This window comes from Macaca mulatta, chromosome 12 (assembly GCF_049350105.2).
Source record: "Macaca mulatta isolate MMU2019108-1 chromosome 12, T2T-MMU8v2.0, whole genome shotgun sequence".
NCBI lineage: Eukaryota > Metazoa > Chordata > Mammalia > Primates > Cercopithecidae > Macaca > Macaca mulatta.
Window position 1 is genome coordinate 132,336,412 of NC_133417.1, and position 23,864 is coordinate 132,360,275.

Here is a 23,864-nt window from a genome sequence, read left to right on the forward strand (position 1 = left end):
TGTATATTTATAGCAGCACAATTCACAATTGCAAAGATGTGGCACCAATCTAAGTGCCTATTGACTAATGAGTGGATAAAGAAAATATGTTTTACAAAAAAACGTGGACTACCACTCAGGCATTAAAAGGAACAAAACAATGGCTTTTGCAGCAACTTAGATGGAGCTGGAGGCCATAATTCTAAGTGAAGTAACACAGGAGTGGAAAACAAAAACTGCATGTTCTCACTTATGAGTGGGAGGTAAGTAATGAGTATGCAAAGGCATAAGAGTGATATAATGGACTTCAGAGATTCAGAAAAGGGAGGATGTCCCAAGACTAACCAGAAAGAATTCAAATCCCTGAATAGACCAATAATAAGCTCTGAAATTGAGGCAGTAATTAATAGCTACCAACCAAAATAAGTCCACGACCAGATGGATTCACAGCCGAAGTTTACCAGAGGCACAAAGAGGAGCTGGTATCATTTCTTATTAAAGTATTCCAAACAACAGAAAAATAAGAACTCCTCCCTAACTCATTTTATGAGGTCAGCATCATCCTGACACCAAAACCCGGCAGAGACACAACAAAAAAATTTTCAGCTAATATCCCTGATGAACATCTATGCTAAAACCCTCAATAAAATGCTGGCAAACGGAATCCAGCAGCACATCAAAAAGGATATCTACCACAATCAAGTCTGGGATGCAAGGCTGGTTCAACATATGGAAATTAATAAAAGTAATTCATCACATAAACAGAAACAATGACAAAAAAACACATGATTGTTTTAATAGAGGCAGAAAAGGCCTTCAATAAAATTCAACATCCCTTCATGCAAAAAACTCTCAATAAACTACGTATTGATGGAACATATCTCAAAATAACAAGAGCTATTTATGACAAACCTATAGGCAATATCATACTGAATTTGCAAAAGCTGGAAGAATTCCCTCTGAAAACCAGCACAAGACAAAGATGTACTCTCTCACCACTCCTATTCAACATAGTATTGGAAGTCCTGGCCAGGGCAATTAGGGAACAGAAAGAAATAAAGGGCATTCAAATCAGAACAGAGGAAGTCAAATTGTCTCTGTTTGCAGATGACATGATTGTATATTTTGAAAATCCCATCGTCTCAGCCCAAAAATTCCTTAAGCTGATAAGCAATTTCAGCGAAGTCTCAGGATACAAAATCAATGTGCAAAATTCACAAGCATTCCTATACACCAACAATAGACAAACAGAGAGCCAAATCATGAGTGAACTCCCATTCACAATTGCTACAAAGAGACTAAAATACCTAGGAATAAAACTTACAAGGGATATGAAGGACCTCTTCAAGGAGAACTACAAACCACTGCGCAAAGAAATAAGAGAGGACATAAACAAATGGAAAAACATGATATGCTCATGGATAGGAAGGATCAATATCATGAAAATGGCCATATTGCACAAAGTAATTTATAGATTCAATGCTATTCCCATCAAGCTACCATTGACTTTCTTCACAGAATTAGAAGAAAAAATTACTTTAAATTTCATATGGAATCAAAAAAGAGCCTGTATAGCCAAGACAATCCTAAGCAAAAAGAACAAAGCTGGAGGCATCAAGATACCTGACTTCAAACTATCCTACAAGGCTACAGTAACCAAAACAGCATGGTACTGGTACCAAAGCAGATATACAGATCAATGAAACAGAACAGACCTCAGAAATAATACCACACATCTACAACCATCTGCTTTTCGACAAACCTGATAAAAACAAGCAATGGAGAAAGGAGTCCCTATTTAATTAATGGTGCTGGGGAAACTGGCTGGCCATATGCTGAAAGCAGAAACTGGACTCCTTCCTTACATCTTATACAAAAATTAACCCAAGATGGATTAAAGACTTAAATGTAAAACCCAAAACCATAAAAACCCTAGAAGAAAACCTAGACAATATCATTCAGGACATAGGCATGGGCAAAGACTTCATGACTAAAACACCAAAACCAATTGCAACAGAAGCCAAACTGACAAATGGGATCTAATCAAACTAAAAAGCTTCTGCGCAGCAAAAGAAACTATCATCAGAGTGAACAGGCAACCTACAGAATGGGAGAAAAATTATTCAATTTCTACCCATCTGACAAAAGTCTAATATCCAGAATATACAAGGAACTTAAACAAATTTACAAGAAAAAACCAACCCCTTCAAAAAGTGGGTGAAGGATATGAACAGACACTCCTCAAAAGAAGACATTTATGTGGCCAACAAACATGAAAAAAAGCTCATCATCACTGGTCATTAGAGAAATGCAAATGAAAACCACAATGAGATACCATCCCAAGGCAGTTAGAATAGAGATTATTAAAAAGTCAGGAAACAACAAATGCTGGAGAGCATGTGGAGAAATAGGAATGCTTTTACACTGTTAGTGGGAGTGTAAATTAGTTCAACTATTGTGGAAGACAGTGTGGCGATTCCTTAAGGATCTAAAACCAGAAATATCATTTGATCCAGCAATCCCATTACTAGGTATATAACCAAAGGATTATAAATCGTTCTACTATAAAGACACATGTAAACCTATGTTTAGTGCAACATTATTCACAATAGCAAAGACTTGGAACCAACCCAAATGTCCATCAATGATAGACTGGAAAAAGAAAATGTGGCACATATACACCATGGAATACTATGCAGCCATAAAAAAGAATGATAACATTTTCTTTTGCAGGGACATGGATGAAGCTGGAAACCATCATTCTCAGCACACTAACACAGGAACAGAAAACCAAACACCACATGTTCTTGCTCATAAGTGGGAGTTGAACAATGAGAACACATGGACACAGGGAGGGGAACATCACATACTGAGACCTGTCACGGGGTCGGGGGTAAGAGGAGGGAGAGCATTAGGACAAATATCTTAATGCATGTGGGGCTTAAAACCTAGATGATGCATTGATGGGTGCAGCAAACCACCATGGCACATGTATACCTATGTAACAAACCTGCTCATTCTGCGTATGTAACCCAGAACTTAAAGTAAAATTAAAAAAAAAAAAGAAAGAAAGAAAGAAAGAAAAACACTTGAATACTGAAGACAAAGAAGGGGGAGAGAGGAAGAGGGTCTAGGGATACAAAAAACCACACATTAGGTAAAATGTACACTACTTGGGTGATGGGTACACTAAAATCTCAGAATTCACTACTATATAATTCTTCCACATAAGAAAAAAAAACACTTGTACCCCAAAGCTATTGAAATAAATAAAATTTTTTTAAAATTACCTTTCTGACCCTTCAAGCCATCAGGGCCCCTCACACCTGGGCGGCCTGGAACTCCTGGGTGGCCTCGCTCTCCTGGTGGACCAGGAAATCCCAGTCCCGGGGGCCCCACAGGTCCTGCTTTGCCTGGGGGACCCAGAGGTCCAGGAAATCCTTTACCACCTGCAATCGCGTCTTCATGATCCCCCTGGGAATGTTATGTCACAAATCAATTACCAAACACTGAAAGTCCATGAACTCAAAGCAGTCATTGTAGGTTATAGAAATACATGCAAAAGTCCATAATTTCAGGAGACAGTTACTCTTAAGCAAATGTAATTTTAAAATAAATAACTTAGATACTTCTCAATATTTTAAACATATATATATTTAATATATATATTAAATATTTTATCCTTCTACATGGCTTGGTCTCAAATGTGGTCTACCACAGTCTTACAGATCTGGATTGTTTCAATGAATCTAGGCGATATATATATATATATGTCTAGGACATATATATATAGAGAGAGATATATATATCCTATATAGAGATATATATAGATATATAAATCTAGGAGATATATGTGTATGTGTGTGTGTGTGTGTGTGTGTGTGTGTGTGTGTGTATATATATATATATAGAGAGAGAGAGATGGATTCTCTCTCTGCAACTCAGGCTGGTGTGCAGTGGTGCTATCTTGGCTCACTGCAGCCTCTGCCTCCCAGGTTCAAGCAATTCTCCTGCCTGAGCCTCCTGAGTAGCTGGGATTACAGGCACCCACCAGCTCACCTGGCTAATTTTTGTATTTTTAGTAGAGACTGAGTTTCACCATGTTGGCCAGGCTGGTCTCGAACCCCTGACCTCAAGTGATCCACGTGCCTTGGCCTCCCGAACTACTGGGATTACAGGCGTCAGCTACCATGCCTCCCCAAAATACACATTTTACATCTTTATATACATATATATATTTTATATATACATATATATTTTATATATACATATATATAATATAAGCATGTGTGTTATGCCTCAAATACTGGAAACAATGTGTGTGATACACCTTAAATACAGAATAAGAGATTTTATGTCAAACCATTCTCTAATATCATGTCATAGAATATAGAAACACGTAGATCAAGGGAGGTGGTGGGATTACAAATCAAATACATTCTTATGCATTACCTTGAGAAGATGCATAGATAGACTCCATCTTCCTCCACCCCTGTAGGTAAAAGCCTAACAAGTCCTTTCCCCTCCTGCATGAGAATTTGACTTTTGGTTCACTGTCTGGTTCTGTTCCTCTCATAAAAATTAGATTGTCAACTACATTTCTAGGCAGTCTTGTTTATAGTAAAATCAATCCCCAGCTGCAAAATTTGCATCTGGTCTGGAAGCACTGTGGGAAAGCTGCATCAAGGGTTCCCTCACTGGCAATCCCTGGTGGGGTCCTCAAAAGCTGCGCAGCGGATAACAGCTCTCATGGGGAATGAGGCTTTCAAGTCAGGGCTGCCTCGATGTCCACCATATGTGGGTCTCATCCCTTCTTGCACCCCACCGGATTGAACAGCTGCAAGGACTCTCAAATGCAAGGAATATCTGACACTGTCCTGCTGGCATTTTGAGTGATCTTTTATCCTTCTACATGGCCTGGTCTCAGATGTGGTCTACAACAGTCTTATGGATCTGGATTGTTTCAATGAATCTAGGAAGACCTCAGCAAATGTTGAAATTCCTCTTCCAGTTTGATCTATATAGACACAGCTTTTTCACAATTAGATGAGTACTTTATGACAATGTCCACTCAGTGACAATGATTTCTAAGTAGTTCCTTAAGGGGAAGAATGAATTAAGCAGAGATTACCAAGCCTAAAGCAGAGATCATTCACATACTTGTGACCAGGAGAAAGGTCAGAAAGCTATAAACACCATCTAAGCCAATTTCCAGGCTTCTCTCTCTTATTCACTTGGGTTTCCTGTAGAATCAGGACATGGTCTTTCCCTGTTGCAACACTCTCAATGGCTTCCCATTATATATGGCAGGCAGCACAGGTTGGTGGAAATAGCATGCACTTTGAAATAAGACAGACAAAGTTTCACTCCTATTTTGCCTATTAGACAGATGGGTGGTCTTGAATATCAGATGCTAAGCCTCCATTTTCTTACTGTAAAATTGGAAAGGTATTGCTTTTCAGAGGACTGCTGTTATGAGGAAACCATCTAGCCTGGTTTCTGTGATACTGTAAGCATTCAGAAATACTGCATATATCTAAGATATTTTAAGTTCCTAAGCATTGGACCATCTCATCCTCTTCTTTTATGACCTTAATCACATACACGTGGTATCCACCCAAAGCATGTCTGAAAAATGCAGCAACATCCTTTATCAGTGAGATTTTCCATCAGCCAATGCCTTGACTCTGTGGGTTTGCACTAGTTCACCCTTTCACGCTCACTACTTCCCCCGTGTGCATCTTCTCCAGGAAACAGAATTGATGCTAAACATTGGGATCTGAGCTCCATCCTCCACACCACAGAGTCAACTGAACACACCTAAAATCAGTGGGGCCCTTCTAAGATACAAGTTTCTCTGAAGAAAATAAACACCATGAGAATGATATAAAGACTGAGGACCGAAAGTCTTGCTAGGACTGAACTGCCACTGAAGATTTTAGACCATCTCCAATGATGCTATACCTTTTATAACAATCATCTTTCCATGTCAGGGTGCCAAAGGTGACTCTGATTTATGGCATGTTGATATTTTACTGAATTTCAGCTTGGCAAATACAGAAGGGGGAAATAGTTGCTTGTGTGACCATATAAGAAAGTGAAATTCTATAGCAAGAGAAGAATTCTACATACTGGGAGTCCTGGATCCCCTTTTTCTCCAGCATGTCCATCCAGACCATGCGATCCTGGTTGCCCTGGAAATCCTGGGGGCCCATCAGGACCTCTTTCTCCTTTGTGCCCTGGGAATAGAGGTCAAAAGATACTCAAGCTCTTATCAGCAGGGGGTAAAGTAGGATAGAGAGGACAAAAAATAAAGAAAATGACCTCGGTCCTGGGTTGATACAGTTTCCTGTGTATCTCAGTTGCCCAAGTCACATAAAACATGCCAAAGCCAGAGGGGAGAATGACAACTGCTAGAACCATCGAATCTCTTTAGTTGGGAAAAGCTCCTTTTCCCTTTTCCCATTCCAACAAGGAGCTGGTGTGTAAAGGTGTCAATCACAGAATTTTCCCCTACTTGTGTGATGCCAAGCACAGCACTCTATCCCTGGCCATCGAAAAGGGGGAATGGTCTGCCGTTGGGTACTTACCCTAAGCTAATCAATCCTTTCTGAAATTATTTTTCTATTTGGAACTGACAAAGCAGGGCTCTCTCCATCTCTGAATGTAAGAACTTAGAGCTGCCTGGGGGTATGAAAATCGGTCTGATGGGAGAAAATATAGATGGTGGAATGTGAGATGAAAGATGCAGGGAGAGCCTCTTGATGCCACTGGAGGCCCAGATCTGGTTGTCCCAATGCAAACCTGTAATGGTTAATATTAAGTGTCAACTTGATTGGAATGAAGGATGCCCACATAGCTGGTAAAGGGTTGTTGCTGGGTGTGCCTGTGAGGGTGTTGCCAGAGAAGATTAACATTTGAGTCAGTGGACTGTGACAGGAAGTCCTACTCCCAATGTGGGTGGGCACCATCCAATTAGCTGCCAGCACAGCTGGAACAAAGCAGGTGGAAGAAGGTGGGATAGGCTGGCTTGCTGAATCTTCTGGCTTTCATCTTTCTCCTGTGCAGAAAGCTTCCTGCCCTTGGTCATCAGTCTCCAGGGTCTTTGGCCTTTGGACTCTTAAATTTACACCAGTAGTTTGCCAGGGCTCTTGTGCCTTGAGCCACAGACTGAGGGCCACACTATTGGCTTCTCTACTTTTGAGGGTTTTGAACTCAAAAGTAGGAAAACCACTACTTTTAGGGCTGAGCCACTTCTGGCTTCCTTGCTCCTCAGCTTGCAGACAGCCTATAGTGGGGTTTTGCCTTGCGATCATATGAGTCAATTCTCCTTAATAAACTCCTTTTCATATATACGTATATCCTATTAGTTCTGTCCCTGGAGAACTCTTACTGATAAAAGACCCTACCTTTTAATCTTTCACATTTTGTTTAGGTCAGTACATTACTAAAAAAAAAAAAAAAAAAAAAATTTCAAGCTGGGTTTCTTTCATTTACAACTAAAATATTATAGACTAATATAGAACACTGGAATGCGGTGAATAAACACCAGCCAAGCCAAAGGAGGGCTTGAGTCAAACCCAAGTTCACTATAATGAAGATGTGAATGTGTGGCTGAAGGAATATTTACATTTTCAAATAAGAGACGGGGGATTTGGCTCAACATTCATACAACCTTATGAAGGGCAGAAGTATTTTTGTAAGTAAGCTCAACCATCCTAAATTGTATAGAATTGATCTATGGTCACAGGGGAAATTACTGCAAGAGGAGGGTCCATACATCATTAAAGTGATGGATTATGCTCACCTTTAACTCTTGATATGACCACGTCACCCTTCGCCCCTTTGTTGCCGGGTGGTCCGGAGGCACCAGGCTTTCCCTTGGTGAAAAATAAGAGCAACAAATTAGATTAATTGTGATGGTTCAACAGTTCCATCTGTACATATTGAATCTCTCTCTTCCTCCCTCCTAAATCTCTTGTTAAAGATTCCAGCTTGGCATTCTTGTTCTCACCCCCTTCCCTGCCTTCCAAGATAGTCCTATCTTGCCAAATTGAGGCTCTTAAACTGCATGTAAAATGCAAAAGCTGGTGAAACCTGAATTAAGGTCTGCACCTGAGTTAAGAGGACAGTTTCCTGTTTTTGACAGTGTACTGTGGTTATGTAAATATGGTTAGGCATATGTATCATGGGGGAAGCTAGGGGAAGCATACATGGGAACTTTATGACTGTGCAACCTCTTGTGAGTCAACTACCTCAAATTAAAATTTATAATTAATTTTTGTCATTATCGTGGGCTTTGTAATGTGAAACAGAGAGGAAAGAAGAGAGTGGGATAACCACAAGAGTTGCCACTAGAGCTGAAGGTAGAGGTTTAGGGATAAGTTTGTGATGAAAAGGCATGGAAGTGATGTGCTGCTAAAGAAAGTTGATGAGCAAGAGAAGAAGAAATAAGAAGCTTTTCTGAAGCTAATATATTTATTATGTATAACAGGTAAATAGCTAATTTTGGCTGACAGGCTTGTGATCTCTTAACCACAACATTGCTCAAAACTAAATAATTTGAGTCATGCTTTTTAAGTGTTACATATTACTGAATATCAAACCATGTCAAAAATATGGGAACCTAGCTGGGCACAGTGGCTCACATCTCTAATCCCAGCACTTTGAGAGGCCGAGGAAGGTGGATCACTTGAGGCCAAGAGTTCGAGACTAGCCTAACCAACATGGCAAAACCCCGTCCCTACTAAAAATACAAAAATTAGCTGGACGTGATGGTGCACACCTGTAGTCATAGCTACTTGGGAGACTGAGGCATAAGAATCACTTGAGGCCGGGCGCGGTGGCTCACGCCTGTAATCCCAGCACTTTGGGAGGCCGAGGCGGGCGGATCACAAGGTCAGGAGATCAAGACCATGGTGAAACCCCGTCTCTACTAAAAATACAAAAAATTAGCCGGGCGTGGTTGTGGGCGCCTGTAGTCCCAGCTACTCGGGAGGCTGAGGCAGGAGAATGGCGTGAACCCGGGAGGCGGAGCTTGCAGTGAGCCGAGATCGCGCCACTGCACTCTAGCCTGGGCGACAGAGCCAGACTCCGTCTCAAAAAAAAAAAAAAAAAAAAAAAGAATCACTTGAACCCAGGAGGCGGAGGTTGCAGTGAGCTAAGATCGTGCCACTGTACTCCAACCTGGGTGACAGAGCAAGAATCTGTCAAAAAATATATATATACACACATATATAAATATTTTGACACAGAGTATATTATACATATATATGTATATATAAACATATATATATATAAATATATGTATGTATATATAAACATATATATGTTTATATATAAACACATATATATATGAACCTATTGTCAGTATATTAGGGTGGCCAAGCACCATATCAAATAACATTATAGAAACACCATACAGAGCCCAAGATTACTTACCTAGTGATATCAATAACCAAAAAACCACAGCAAAGAAATAGGAGGGAGGTAAAAATGACTGAGCAGGCCAGTTCCTTTGCTCACACAGATGCCACTACCTTGTCGTATTTTCTTTTTCTTTTTTTTTCTTTTTTTGAGATAGTGTCTCACTTCATCCCCCAGGCTGCAGTGCAGTGGCGCAATCATAACTCACTGCGGCCTTAAACTCCTGGGCTCAAGCGATCCTCCTGCCTCAGCCTCTCAGGTAGTAGGACCGCAGGTACATGCCACCATGACTGGCTAATTGGATTTTACTTTTTTGTGTGTAGAGATGGGGTCTTGCTGTATTGCCCCAGCTAGTCTCAAACGCCTAGCCTTAAGGGATCCTGCTGCCTCTGAAAGTGTTGAGATTACAGGAGTTCCGAGCCACCATACCTGGTCTTGTCTTATTTTCACACAATCTAACAATGTGTTCAAACAAGCTTAACTATCTTTTTTTTAACTGGCCCTACTACTTTATAAGCTGAGAGCTACAGAGGGGAGGAGAGTACCAGTAGAGATGAGCACACTGGCATCAGCAATCATCAGGCAGCAACAGTGAAGAGGAAGCCAAAAATGCACGTAACAGGCATAACAACTCAAATGGACAAAAGGGTTGGGAGCCATTTCATGCAGAGAAAAAAAAAAATGTCCACACATAACTCAGTATCTCTGATATCACTCTAGTATAGCATCCTGTTTGTAGCAATGTCTGTGAACCATCAAAAAGGTGGGTAGAACCAATTTCTTAGTATAAATCAAGACATTAGAAAGAATTAGAAATCATAAAGTGCTAATGTAGGTTGAGTTTTGTTTTAATTCTTATTTTTACTATATATGCTAGTCATAAGTAGCAATGGGGCCTGGCCAAAGTGTATGTCATATGGTGTCCTGCCCAAGAAATGGATAAAGAAAATGGCCTTCTGATGCATAAATTATCAGGACAGAAAACCGTTCACATAGCATTTGGACCAACTTCTTTCCAGAAAGAGAACAAACTGGAATGCTTAATAAAGAAGACTTTGGTACTTTGGAAGAATGAACCCGCCCCCAGGAGACTGAGCAGTTTATTACTCAGCACATTGGAGACTTCAAATGTATGATGAATTGCTCTAATGCTCTGTAGGTGTTGAATTTTAAGTACTAGAGTAGATCATAGACTTATTTGAGCTAGTAAGGAAAAAAATTATCAGTGCTGTTTTTGGATTTCATTAAAGAAACATTTACTGAAAACATTACTGAACCATTACCAAACCATTACTAAATGGCTTAGTAAATGTTACTAAACATTACTAAAACCATTACTGTAGTTTTCTTTGAAAACTACAAAGAACCAGGCATTAGTCTGAGTACTGAGAATACAGCAGTTAACTAGTGAAATAAACGTGTAATTTAAGAGATTCTTAGGGCAAAGTTTCTCAGCAGCTTCAGATAGTGAGCTACTTTTTACAATCTTAAGACCTGAGATCACCAAACACTTGTGTTACTCTAACAACGGAAGCCCAGTAGCGACAAAAACTCCTCTCTGGGCCGGGTGCAGCAGCTCATGCCTGTAATCCCAGCACTTTGGGAGGCTGAAGTGGGAGGATCACCTGAGGCCGGGAGTTCGAGACCAGCCTGACCAAAAAGGTGAAACCCTGTCTCTACTAAAAATACAAAATTAGCTGGGTATGGTGGCACACGTCTGTAGTCCCAGCTACTTGAACAGCTGAGGCAACAGAATCACCTGAACCCAGAAGGCAGAGGTTGCAATGAGCTGAGATTGCGCCACTGCACTCCAGCCTGGGTGACAAGAGTGAAATTCCATCAAAAGAAAAAAACAAAAAAAAACACCTCCTGCCAGGCATATCCTAGTTGTTCAGTCTAGATAAGGGACATCAACTGCAGATGCCCACAGGGGCAGCGCCTGTCCAGTCCAAGGGGAACAGGTGGGTGGGCATGGGGGGAGTCAGCCCACAGTCACAGCAGCAGTGGAAACACAATAACCTTGTGCTCATAAACTTCTAATGTCTCAGGAGAAGCCATAAACCTCACATTAATAATTCAAAAACAAACACCACAGGACACAACCAAACATTCCAGCAGGTCAGAAATAGCCCATATATTAGTCCATTTTTGTGTCGCTGTAAAGAAATACCTGAGGCCGGGTAATTGATAAAGAAAAGGAGCTCATGGTTCTGCAGGCTGTACAAGCCTGGCACCAGCATCTGCTCAGCTTCTGGTAAGGCCTCAGGAAGCTTCCAATCATGGCGGAAGGTGAAGCGGGAAGCCAATGTATCACATGGTAAGAGAGGGAGCAAGAGAGGAAAGTGGAGGTTCCAGACTCTTTTACACAATCAGATCTCCTGTGAACTAACTGAGCAAGAACTCACTCATCACCAAAAGCATAGAGCTGAGCCATTCATGAGGGATCCGCCCCCATGACTCAAACACCTCCCGCCAGGCCCCACCTCAAACACTGGGGATTACATTTCAACATGAGATTTGGAGGGGGCACACATCCAAACTTTATCAGCCTGTGACAGTTTGCGACCTTTGGCTCACTCTGCAGCCTCCTGGACTTTAATTCACTGGTGTGTACCTTATACAGTGTGCAAAACACATGACTCAATCGAATTCTTACCAACAAGCCTCTAAGATGGTGTTCTTACATCCATTTTATAAATGCTGCAAGTAAAACTCAGAAGACTGCAGAGCTCCCAAATGTCGGAGATGGGATCTGAAGCTGGTCCACTTGCTCCTAGGCCCTAGTGCCCTGCACTAGAGCATGCTGGCCGGAAATCCCATCCTAAGGAATGCTGTCAGACTAAGGCAATGAATGCAAAGACTTGGTCCAATTATACAAACAGTTGCAAAGAACTTAAGCCTACTTTTCTGTTTTCTACTTTTCTACCGATCTGTGGCTGCTAGGGCCAGAGACCAGCAGACCATCTCCAGAGCGAGGAGATGTAGGGAGGATGGAGAGACCCCAAGAGCGAGAGCACCCCATAGTCTGCACTGTCTTTCATGCTGTCTCGTCTGTCCTTCCTTTCCTCCTTTTCTTTCTTTACTTCCTTCCTTCCTTTCCTTCTTTCTTTCCCTTCCTTTTCTTCTCTCCCTTCCCCTTCTTCTCCCCCTCTCCTCCCTTCTCTACCCTTTCCTTCCCTAGTGCCCCATGGTATGACCCTGGTCCCTGACTATGACCACAGTGTAATGAATTTAATGCAGAGAAGCCATACGGACAGAATAATATACACAATAGACATCAGAAACGTGGCCAGCCTACAAAGGAAAGCCCTATGGAGCAATTGAATTAAGTACACCTCAGCCATGATAACCCTAGATAAACAAGCAGTCCTCACTCAAAGATGTTAGCCCTAAGTAGCAACTCAACAGGAAGCCACAAAAATATTTTAGAACCATTAAAATCTTCACTAAGAAGATTAAGTAACAACCACACACAAAAATGACTATAGTAAAATGTTGAATTTAAAAAGGAGACAATAAAATGCAAACTACTTAACAATTGCAACCATGCTCATGCACATACATGCATTGAGGACCTAGCTTCCTATTGAGTAGAGGTTGCCAGTGCACTTTGTACATGTGAGAAGGGTGCTGCTGGGACACGTTAATCATTAACTTCACTTAAGGCCCTCAGGTTGGAACCTTATTTTCATGAGATTTTCTGGGGAAAATGGGAAAAAGTTCTTTGGGGCTTGATGGTCAAGTTCCAGGCCATCCCAGGATTGAACCTTGCTAATAAGGAGGGGACAGAGGGCTCTCTCCATTCTCCAGGGGAGTACCCCAGTGGGCAGTGCTTTTATTCTGAGCAATCAGACAGCTGAGAGGCTTTGCCTCAACATGGGTTATCTGTAACTTTCACCAAATGAGAACCATCTTGAGATAAATCTCATCTACTCTCTGGCACAATATCACATAAACTCTGACAAAGCCAGTATTTATATCCTCAGCCCGAACTTCTCATCTGAATCCTTAAGTTGAATATCATCCTACTGCCTACTTGACTTCTTGACTTGATTGTCTAACAGGCACCTCAAACTTGAAATGTCTCAAATAGTACTGCTTTCTTTCCTCACCCAAGGGCCACTCCTTCCATTGCCTTCCCATCTCAGTACATGGCAACTGCCTTCCTCTAGTGGCTCAAACAAAAAACCTTGGTTCTGTCCCTTACTTCTCTTTTCCTTATATCCTATGTCCAATCTAACAGCCAACCTGTTGGCTCTATCTTCAAAATATATCCAGAATCTGACCACCTTGCACCACACCCAGTACCACCACATTAAGGCATTGGCTGTGGTATCTCACCAGGATTACACAGCAGCCTCCCAGTTCATCTCCCAGCCAAAGTCCCTTGTCCATATGGTCTATGCTCCACAGAGCAACCAGGGTGAGTGATCCATTTAAAACTATTGTCTCGCTCTTCTTAAAACTCTCCCCTGGCTGTTCCATGTAGTCTAGAGTAAAGGCTCAGACCTGACCCATCTGTAAAGCCCCGTGCTCTGCGGCCCTTGCGAACATCCAGCCAGTTCCCTGAGTTCATCTCCTGCTCTGGCCCTCTCTCTCTTCTCTCCAGCTACAACAGATGGTGATGGCGTTTATCACCACAAGATATGCTGGGTATTTACTTGATGATCTGTTAGATGGTCTGTGTCCTCTCTGAAGCTCTAGGAGGGCAGAGGCTGGGCTCTGGTCCCTGCTATATCCCCAGCACCTGAAACAAGGCCTAGAACATAGTAGGCACTCAGTAATACTAATTAGTTGAATAAGTAAACAAAGGATGAATAGATGAATAAATAATACTGTTTTTGTAGTCGTTAACATAATGTTTATAGGTTCAAAACATAAAGCAGATATCACACTATAAATTAGAAAGAGGCATCTCGATTTTTAGGTCTACATGTCTAGTATGGTTTGGCTTTGTGACCCCACCCAAATCTCATCTCGAATTGTAGTCGCCATAATCCCCATGTGTCGAGGGAGGGACCAGGTGGGAGGTGACTGGATCATGGGGAGGGTTTCCCCCATGCTGTTCTCACAATAGTGAGTGAGTTCTCATGAGATCTGACGGTTTTACAAGGGGCTCTTCCCCGTTCATGCTGTCACCTGCTGTCGTGTAAGACATGCCTGCTTCCCCTTCTGCCATGATTGTAAGTTTCCTGAGGCCTCCCCACCCATGCAGAACGGTGAGTCAGTGAAACCTCTTTCCTTAATAAATCACCTAGTCTTGCGTAGTATCTTTATGGTGGTGTAAAAACAGACTGATACAGTGTCTCTTTTAACTGGAAAGATGACTGATAAGAGGTACTCACTGGTAGCCCTGGAGGTCCTTCAGCACCAGGAGGTCCTGGGTCACCTTTTGTTCCAAGCCAGCCAGGGAGCCCCAAGTCTCCCTTACTCCCCTGCCTCCCGGGAAGTCCTGGAGGTCCAGGGGGGCCCATGGGACCAGGCTCACAGGCACAGAGTCCTTCATTTCCTAGACAGAGGATCAATGGCAGATTTGTCATCTTTCCTGAATAAAATCCCCAATAAGGGCTTTACTGTACAAAACCAATAGCATAAATGAACAACAAAGAGTCCGATATGCACTTATTGCAGACAATTGAGAGCACGTGCTATGGGGGCTGGGTGTAGCATGGGGCACTGTGTGGGGTGCCTAGGCATGGGATGTAAGGTGGGCATACCATTTCTAAACAAATGGAGGCTTTTGTTCCTTAATAAATTTATCCTGACAAATTCTAGAGAAAAGCTGATATCCAATTCTACTGAAGAAACATTAAAAATGATACAACTTTTTTATTTTTAAAAGTTTAAAAGCCTGTCCTTTGGTTCCTGCTGAAAAAAAAAAAACTGAAAAAATTAATTGGTGTGTGCACACACCCTAAACAATTAAGGAGACACAATAATATGTGAAGGATTTTGACTGCATTGAATATTATAATTGATAATTCACCACAATGCATTTTCCAATTATCAGGACTTTTTGTCTTAAACAAATGTCTTCAGGGTAGTCTGACTCCTCATCTGTGTTGATGCTGTCACACCCACCTGACTCCGCTGCCCAAAACGACTCCAAACAATTTAGAGTGGAGAAACCGAGAGACAGGCAATTGATGGGTCTTGGAAATATAGGTCCCACAAGAATCAAACATCAGTACTCTCCTCCTATCACTGCCACTCTCAAGGAATCAAGAGTACCTCGTGTGCAAAGTCACCATTTGCAGGCAAAATGCATGGCAGGTAAATGTTTCCTTTATATTCTAAGACACGAGGCTTTGACTTTTCAGTGATTTGTAATCTCATAGCACTTAATGGAGTACTCTAGTGGGTGACTAAGGTAAGTAACGAATCTGAATGAAATGTCACATTACACGTCTCAGAAATACCCCCAATCGTCCATGTACAGTTGTCTTCTAGAAATTCTACATTTGGTGTCTACTTGCCTTTTTCTCCTTTTGAGCCTCTTCCTCCTGGGGGACCCACTTTGCCTTTTATTCCTTGTGGTCCAGGGTTCCCAACACTACAGTATGTCACTGTCAAGAGGGTAAGGGATGGGCAGAGAGAATCACATAATTTTTCTGACTGTCTTCTATGGAACAAGTGACTTTTGCACTCACATCCTCCCCCACGTGTTTCCTTTCCCAACCCCATTCTTTGCTCCCTTGTTTTCCTAGGATTCTTTCTGTCTGAAATAAGAATATACACACATATAGATGATGCAGTGGTTATGCCATGCTTTTGCTACCATAACCATTGATAAAGCCAACCCTAATTTCAGCCCTACCCTAAATTAATGGGTTGCAAAACAAGATAATGGACAACAAAACAAAACAAATTTAAAAAAAATGGAGCCAGTGTGTGGCAAAGATATTCTCCCACTCAGTGATCAATTCTTAGCTAATGAAGAAAATGTAAAAGCAGAGCTTGTAAAAACAAAATTTCAGAGATGTCAGTTAAAGATGACAGATAAAATGCAAACAGTTTGGCATCCTCCCCAAATCCCAGTAGAGTAAAAGAATATTATAAAAAAGCATAAACCAGCCTGGTGCGGTGACTCACACCTGTAATCCCAGCACTTTGGGAGGCTGAGGTGGATGGATCGCTTGAGAAGGTCAGGAGTTCGAGACCAGCCTGGCCAACATGGTAAAACTCTATTAAATCACAAAAATTAGCCAGCCACAGTGGTGTGTGCCTGTAATCCCAGCTACTTGAGAGGCCAAGGCAGGAGAATAGCTTGAACCTGGCAGGCAGAGGTTGCAGTGAGCTGAGACCGCACCACTATACTCCAGCCTGGGCGACAGAATGAGACTCCATCTCAAAATCAATAAATAAGTAAGAAAGTAAATAAATAAATAAAAATAAGCATAAACCCACAGGACAAGGAAAAAAGGAGAGGAACCAACAACAACAAGTAAAAGAACTTGGCAGATCCTTAAAAAAAAAAAAAAAAAAAAGCTGAATTTGAAGCAGGAAGCTTAGAAAGCTGAGAAAGAACCTGATTTACCCCAGAAATGTCTCCTAAATTTCGGGAATCTGTACCTCTGGAATAAGAACAACAGTGAGATCCAAAACAGGATGATTTGTTTAAAAAAACAGACTACCAGATCCCCCTTCCTGCAACTGGCAGCAGGAAAAGAAAAGACTCCCCATTACCCCCGTCAAAAAAACCTAGAAGAAACATGCATCGCAGCAAGCTATTTTAATTTATTTTATAATTAAAGCAGATGAGGGAGAGTATTGTATCCCTGAAACATGAACAGCCTGCTACAAAAGGAAACATTAAAAGAGAACAACAGCAATTGAAAATCCTTGAAATTAAAATAGATATAGATACAGATAAAGATCACGATAGCAGAAATTTAAAAATTCAGGTGGAGGGTTGTAACATAGAATTGAGGAAATCTCCTAGAAAGTGTTTCAGAAAAATAAACAGGTGGAGAGTAACAGAGTAAAGATTAAAAAAAAAAAAAAAAGACATGTAGGATTGATTTCCTGACAGATAGATAGAGTCCAGAAAGAGAAAAAAAGAGGAAAAAAATGGAGGAGACAATGTTTTCAAAGGACACTTGATCTCTTCTCAGCCTTTTGGCTAAGATCAAATGCAAAGAAACACTTGAAGAAAATTTTTCAGAAATGAAGGATATAGGGTCAGGCATGGTGGCTCACAGCTATAATCCCAGCACTTTGGGAGGCTGAGGCTGGCAGATCACCTGGGGTCAGGAGTGTGAGACCAGCTTGGCCAACATAGTGAAACCCTGTCTCTATTTAAAAATGCAAAAAATTAGCTGGGTGTGGTGGCATGTGCCTGTCATCCCAGCTACTCAGAAGGCTAAGGTAGGCAAATCGCTTGAACCAAGGAGGCAGAGGTTGCAGTGAACCAAGATTGCATCACTGCACTCCAGCCTGCGCAAGAGTAAGACTCTGTCTCAAAAAAAGAATGAGAGGAGAGGAGGAGAGGGAGAGGAGGGGAGGAGAGGGCAGGGGACAGGGGAGGGGAGGAGAGGGCAGGGGACAGGAGAGGAGAGGAGAGGAGAAAGAAAAGACATGAAGGCTATGTGGATTAAAACTGCCCACTGACTGTGTACAAGCCAATAGAAATGTACCCACACTAAGGCAAATCAAGTGGAATTTAAGACCCTGAAAACAAACAAAAAAGAGCTCCTATCCAGAAAGGAAAACGGATTTCAAACCCAAAAAGTCAAGTATCTACATGTTATGAGTTCTCGGTAGCCAACACTGGAAGCTAGGAAACAATAGAAAATGCCCTCAAAATCCTGAGGAAGAAAGATTTCCTACCTAAAATTTTATACTCAGCCAAACTAGCAATCAAAGTCCACAGCAGAATGAAGGCATTTTCAGACGAGCAAGATCTCCCAACTTTTCCCTTTTAGTTATACTTTTTCCCAGGAAATATAATGAGGTAGTAAAGCATTAAAAAATATATGGGAAATAGAGGGCCCCAGAGAAAGAGAGAGGACGGAGGAAAGACTCAGAATATTGGTAAAGGAAGATCTCAAGACAGTATTCTGGCAACAAATTAAAAAATGTAATCTGACCTAATCTGAACAACTCAAAAAGCTGCAGGAGAGATTTATTCAAAGAGCTAATACTAATGGAATAGTTCATGAGTTTTAGTGTATAATGATGAAATTTAGATAATTCTGGGCAGTCTGAGGTTAAATTATAAGCATATTGAAAACCAAGCAAACAGACAAAGGAAACAAGACAACTGACAAGATGTTCTGGAAAAGCAATAATTTATACTATTATATGGCTCAGCTGGTGAATAGCCCTTATATAACCAACTATTCAGTGTAAACTCTGAATATTGATGTAACCAAAATTATGACAATAATTGTATTGTAGTTTGTGGGAGTAGAAAATGTGCACGTGTCGGGTGGGGGGTTGGTGAAAGAAACCTAAATTCATCTTCTGTAGAGGAAAGTCAAAAGATAATGCTGAATTGGAAAAATTGAGAAATAGCAATACAAGTACATTGAATGTCAGTATAGAGGCGAATAACAAAAGATCCAGTCACATGTGTTGAAATGATTGCCCTTGGTGAGGAAGGATTAGGAGAAGGAGTTGTGGGGGACTTCAGTTGTCCATACCATGCCTTGTAGAACAGTTTGACTCTTAAACCTGAAACTGCCCTTGCAAAAATTCTCACAGTGAAAACATTGTGACAGTGAAAGAGCTATCACCTAAATAACTTCATCTTGTCTTTAGCCTCTAAACTGCCCTTGGCCGTTTCTGAGCATGGGCCAAGCTAACTTTGAAAGAATTTAGTATAGTTTAAATAATAATAGCCCTTCCCAAAACTAAACTGCCTTTATAATGTTAATAAAAGGCCACCAGGTAAACAAAACAAAACGAGAAGGGCCTGTATTCTGCTAAGATGTAGGTATACTTAAATGATTAGCAGCATTATTATTCCAGAGGTCTCAAGATTTGCAACTTCCCCAATTATTTCCATAAATAATATCACTTTTATAAAACCTAAGATGGGCCTTTTGAGATGTCTTTTCAGACTTTTGCATTTCTGATGACTGGATGGCTCCACTTAGACCCAAGACTCATGACTCAAGGGTCCCGTGGCCCCCACCCAGAAGTGGATTCAGCACATGAGGACCATTTTCCACACCCCCATGATTTCATCCCCAGCCCCCTGCCTGACAAACTATCTTTACAAAACCCTAGCCTCCAAATTTTCAGAGAGGCTGATTTTAGTAATAATAAAACTCTTCCATTTAGCCAGCTCTATGTATGTTAAATGCTTTCTCTATTGCAATTCCCCTGTCTTGACAAATCGGTTTTCTCTGGGCAGTGGGCAAAATAAGCCCACCAGGCAGTTACAAACCAAGCCCATATATAACTCTGATGAAAATTAAAACTATATTTAAAAAATAAAAATTGGTATTATTTTACAAAGTTCTATCATTTACACCGAAACTCCTAACCAAATGATTGCACATACTTTAATTGATGTGAAAGTCCAACTTCTGTTTATTTGTTTGTAAAAGACTACCAACTTAGCTCACAAAACATCATATAACTTTCAAAATATTTAAAAACTACGCTTTCTGAATGACAAAAGTAGCATGAATGCTAATGGGTATGAATAAGGAGTACTTTACCACTTGATCCTGGGAGGCCCTGCAGGCCTGGTGCTCCAGGCAAGCCAGGTGATCCTGGCTTCCCTGGTTTTCCTGGAGCAGAATCAGGTCTCCCAGGAATACCAGCTTCTCCTGGAAGCCCAGGAAGACCAGGAAATCCTTGTGGCCCAGGGGGTCCTATCATGCCTGCAAGATAAATTAAGAATGAAAATTACATATACTCTCAGTAAACGTCTCTGTAGAAGAAATCAACATCAGTACACACTTGCTTAGGTTATCGAATTTTTTAAAGGGAAAGAGATGGAGTTGGAGGCCATTATGCTAAGTGAAATAAGCCAGACACAGAGAGACATACTGCATGATCTGACTTACGTGTGGAATCTAAAATAGTCAAACTCATAAAAGCAGAGAGTAGGATGGTGGTTGCCAGGGGCTGGGGGAAGAGAGGAATGGAGTGATGTTGGTCAAAGGGAACAAAACCTTAGTCATGCAAGATGAATAAGTTCCAGAGATCTAATGTACAGCATGAAAATGATAGTTAACAATACTGTGTCTTATATTTGAAATTTGCTAAGAGGCTAGATCTAAAGTAAATCTTCTCACCACCCCCCATAAATGATAATTTTGTAGACGTGACAAATAGGTTAATTAGCTGGAATGTGGTGATCATTGTACAATGTATACATATATCAAAAGATCAAGCTGTGTATCTTAAATATAAACAATTTTTATATGTCGGTGATATCTCCATAAAGCAATTTTTTAATGCTCTAGATGACAGCTTTCAGAAGTAGAAAAAAAAAGTGATGTATAAAGTTTGCTTTGCCACAGAAGATTACTAGTCATAAAGCAGGAGTTATAATAATTTGAATAAGCTGCATTAAAAGAAAAAAACGTAACTCAAAAATAAAGACAATATACCAGCCATTAAAATGTCTTGCCTCCTTTGAAATAAGCACATAGTGGAAAGAAATGGGTTTAGAGAATGAGATTTTCTTACCTTTTCCCCATTCTTTAGGGTTATCGGGGAAGAAACATATTTGATTTAATTAAAATGATTACTTTTTCAATCTTTCTACCTTGATAACTTGGTAAAAAATAATTCAAATAAACATATTAGCATACTTAGTAGGTAAAAATATAGACCCACATAATCAACTACATAGAACATAAAATATTGCACCTATCACAGCTGCCCAGGTTGATGGGGAAGGATGGAGGTGCCTGATTTGAACTTGGCCTCTCCCTCTCTAGCCAGGGGACCTTGAGCAGGTTATTCAACTTATTGAGTAGTCTGTATATACCTCCAGAGGCTTGTTATGAGGATTAAAGAAAATAATCCATGTAAGAAGCTTAGTGTAATATCTAGCAAGAGCACATCCTCAGTGAATGTTCAGATGTTCAGTGTGTTCAGATGAGATCAGAACAAATAATTAACAGCAGGAAATCCTGCTTCCCCTTGACATCCTACTCCCCTTGCTGCTGTCTTTGGCTTAAAGATAGCTGAAAGCTGGCCAGACCCGGTGGTTCATGCCTGTAATCCCAGTACTTTGGGAGGCCAAGGCAGACGGATCACCTGAGGTCAGGAGTTCAAGACTAGCCTGGCCAAAATGGTGAAACCCCATCTCTACTGAAAATACAAAAATTACCTGGGCATGGTGGCAGGTGCCTATAATCCCACCTATTTGGGAGGCTGAGGTAGGAGAATCACTTGAACCTGAGAGGCAGAGGTTGCAGTGAGCTGAGATCTTGTCATTGCACTCTTGCACTCCAGCCTGGGCAACAAAAGTGAAGCTCCATCTCAAAAAAGGAAAAAAAAAAAAAAAAAAAAAAAGAGAGCTAGAAGCCTCTGTGAGAGTGGCCACCTCTCACAGCTTCCTTTTCCTAAGCGTGTCTGGCTCCAGATCCTCTCTATGGAAGACTGCATTTTTCACTGATGCCCATCACAGGAGCTCTGCCCCACACCCTCTGGTTGAACTTTGACATTTCTCTATCAAAAGGTGGCGTGTTTCCTCCCTCTGAATAAGGCAATTAGAAAAGATGATTCAACTTCTGCCTTGTGAGCCAAAACACTTGTGGCTGGAGTTCTGAGCTACCATATAAGCAATGATAAGAAGCTACCATATTGTAAGGAAGCCTTAGTACAGAGCCCACCCAGGGAGGCTCCTGAGACTATACAAGAGAAATCAGAGAGAGGTGTCCAATCAGCCAGCCCTTCCTGAACTCTTAAACTGCAGAAAGAGTGAGAGGTACTGTACTGATTGCTATTGTTTCAAACCACGAGGTTTTAGGAAATTTTTTCAGCAAGAGATAACTGAAACCCTGTCAGTAATCAGTAATGTAGCATGTTTATTAAATTAATGGCTGTCATTATTGTGTCCATATGTGCTGGGCTTCCATAGACTTACAAACATATGCACTCCTCGAACAACCCTGCAAAGTTTATACCGTATAGATGAGGCACAGAAAGTTTAGGCCAAATATCTGTAGTAATAATAGCTAACATATTGAATCTTTACTATACACTAGACTGCAGTCTAAAGGCTGTATACATATTATTTCTTTCACCCCAAGACCTTGTTTTACACATAAGAAAACTGATGTACCGACAGGTTTAATAAATGTCTAAGACCACACAGCTTGCGAGTAGGAGAAACTGGAACTTTTCTAGTTCATAGTGCAAATGCTTAAGTATGTCACTGTACCACATTATACTATATGACTTTCACGAAATGCTAAGGTGGGATTTGATTACAAGTGTCTGACTCTAAAATTGTGCTTATCTCATGGTAAATACCGTAGATAATAACCAAATTATCTACAAGATGTTGTATGCATTGTATATATAGTAAATACTATAGATATTACCAATAATATCTATAATTACCTATAAATTATATATTCTAGTACATAATAGGACTAGATACACTCCTGTGCTTAGAACAAAATGAAAACGAGCCCCTGTGGATTTGGCTGCCATCTTGTCTTCATGCCATTTCTAAGACCTGATGTGGACTCTAGACAATCAGTCATTGGATGAACCTGGGTGCTCTCTGCTGCCTTGTCCCATTGCCAAGAAGAATGCTTAGCCACCTGCCAACAGGGAGAATGGGCTACAGTGTGTGGTATATTGCAGTATTGTCCACCCAACTGTAGAGCGTGAAGTCAATAGAGTCAGTTGTTGACAGCATTACATTTTTTTATTATAAAAGAAATGAATGGGATAGAAGAGTGTGTCACATGTATACTTTTGTGTATTTTTGTCTCAGTCACCTGTACATATGGATACATACATGTTCATGTAATGTAAATGTATGTTTTGCATATAAATGTAATGTAAAATCAAATGCATTTCTTACTATGGGTCATAGTCAAGATTTGAAAGTCATTGGGTTGATCTATTTTTTAAAACCTTGTGAATTAAGGGATTTCCTGGGTTTGAATCCACTAGAGACACTTGTTACTTACTATCAGATTTTCATTTTAATCTGCTGGAGACACTATTCTATTACAAACAAGACTGAATGGAGAATTCTAAGACCAGAGTCCAGTGCTTTCTGACCAACGGAATACTCTATATGATTTTTATGCTCCTGAGTCAGTTAGGCTAAGGCTGTGCTATCTAAAGATTAAGTGAACTAGACAAAGCTTTTCCAGCTTTGCGGTTATCGAATCCTGCAAACTGAAAGCTAGATTCATGGAACATTAAACAAGGGTTTTGTAGTTAGCAGTTGAATATCTCAGAAAACGTCTCACTTCTTCTCGGTAAATATAACAAGAGACATAGGCTGGGTAAAACTTCGTTTATTC

General features: G+C 40.8%; 1 protein-coding gene across 1 annotated transcript in view; it reads right to left on the reverse strand.

Annotated features, from left to right (window-relative positions):
• Positions 1-23,864, reverse strand: part of COL4A4 (collagen type IV alpha 4 chain) — a 155,161-nt gene that overhangs the window by 63,066 nt on the left and 68,231 nt on the right. The window contains exons 20-25 of the mRNA XM_001110249.4: positions 20,076-20,240; positions 15,882-15,971; positions 14,751-14,914; positions 7,787-7,859; positions 6,112-6,218; positions 3,270-3,453 (exon numbers count right to left, since the gene is read on the reverse strand). Of these exons, the coding sequence (XP_001110249.4) occupies positions 3,270-3,453; positions 6,112-6,218; positions 7,787-7,859; positions 14,751-14,914; positions 15,882-15,971; positions 20,076-20,240 (783 nt within the window). The remainder of the gene's footprint in view (positions 1-3,269; positions 3,454-6,111; positions 6,219-7,786; positions 7,860-14,750; positions 14,915-15,881; positions 15,972-20,075; positions 20,241-23,864) is intronic.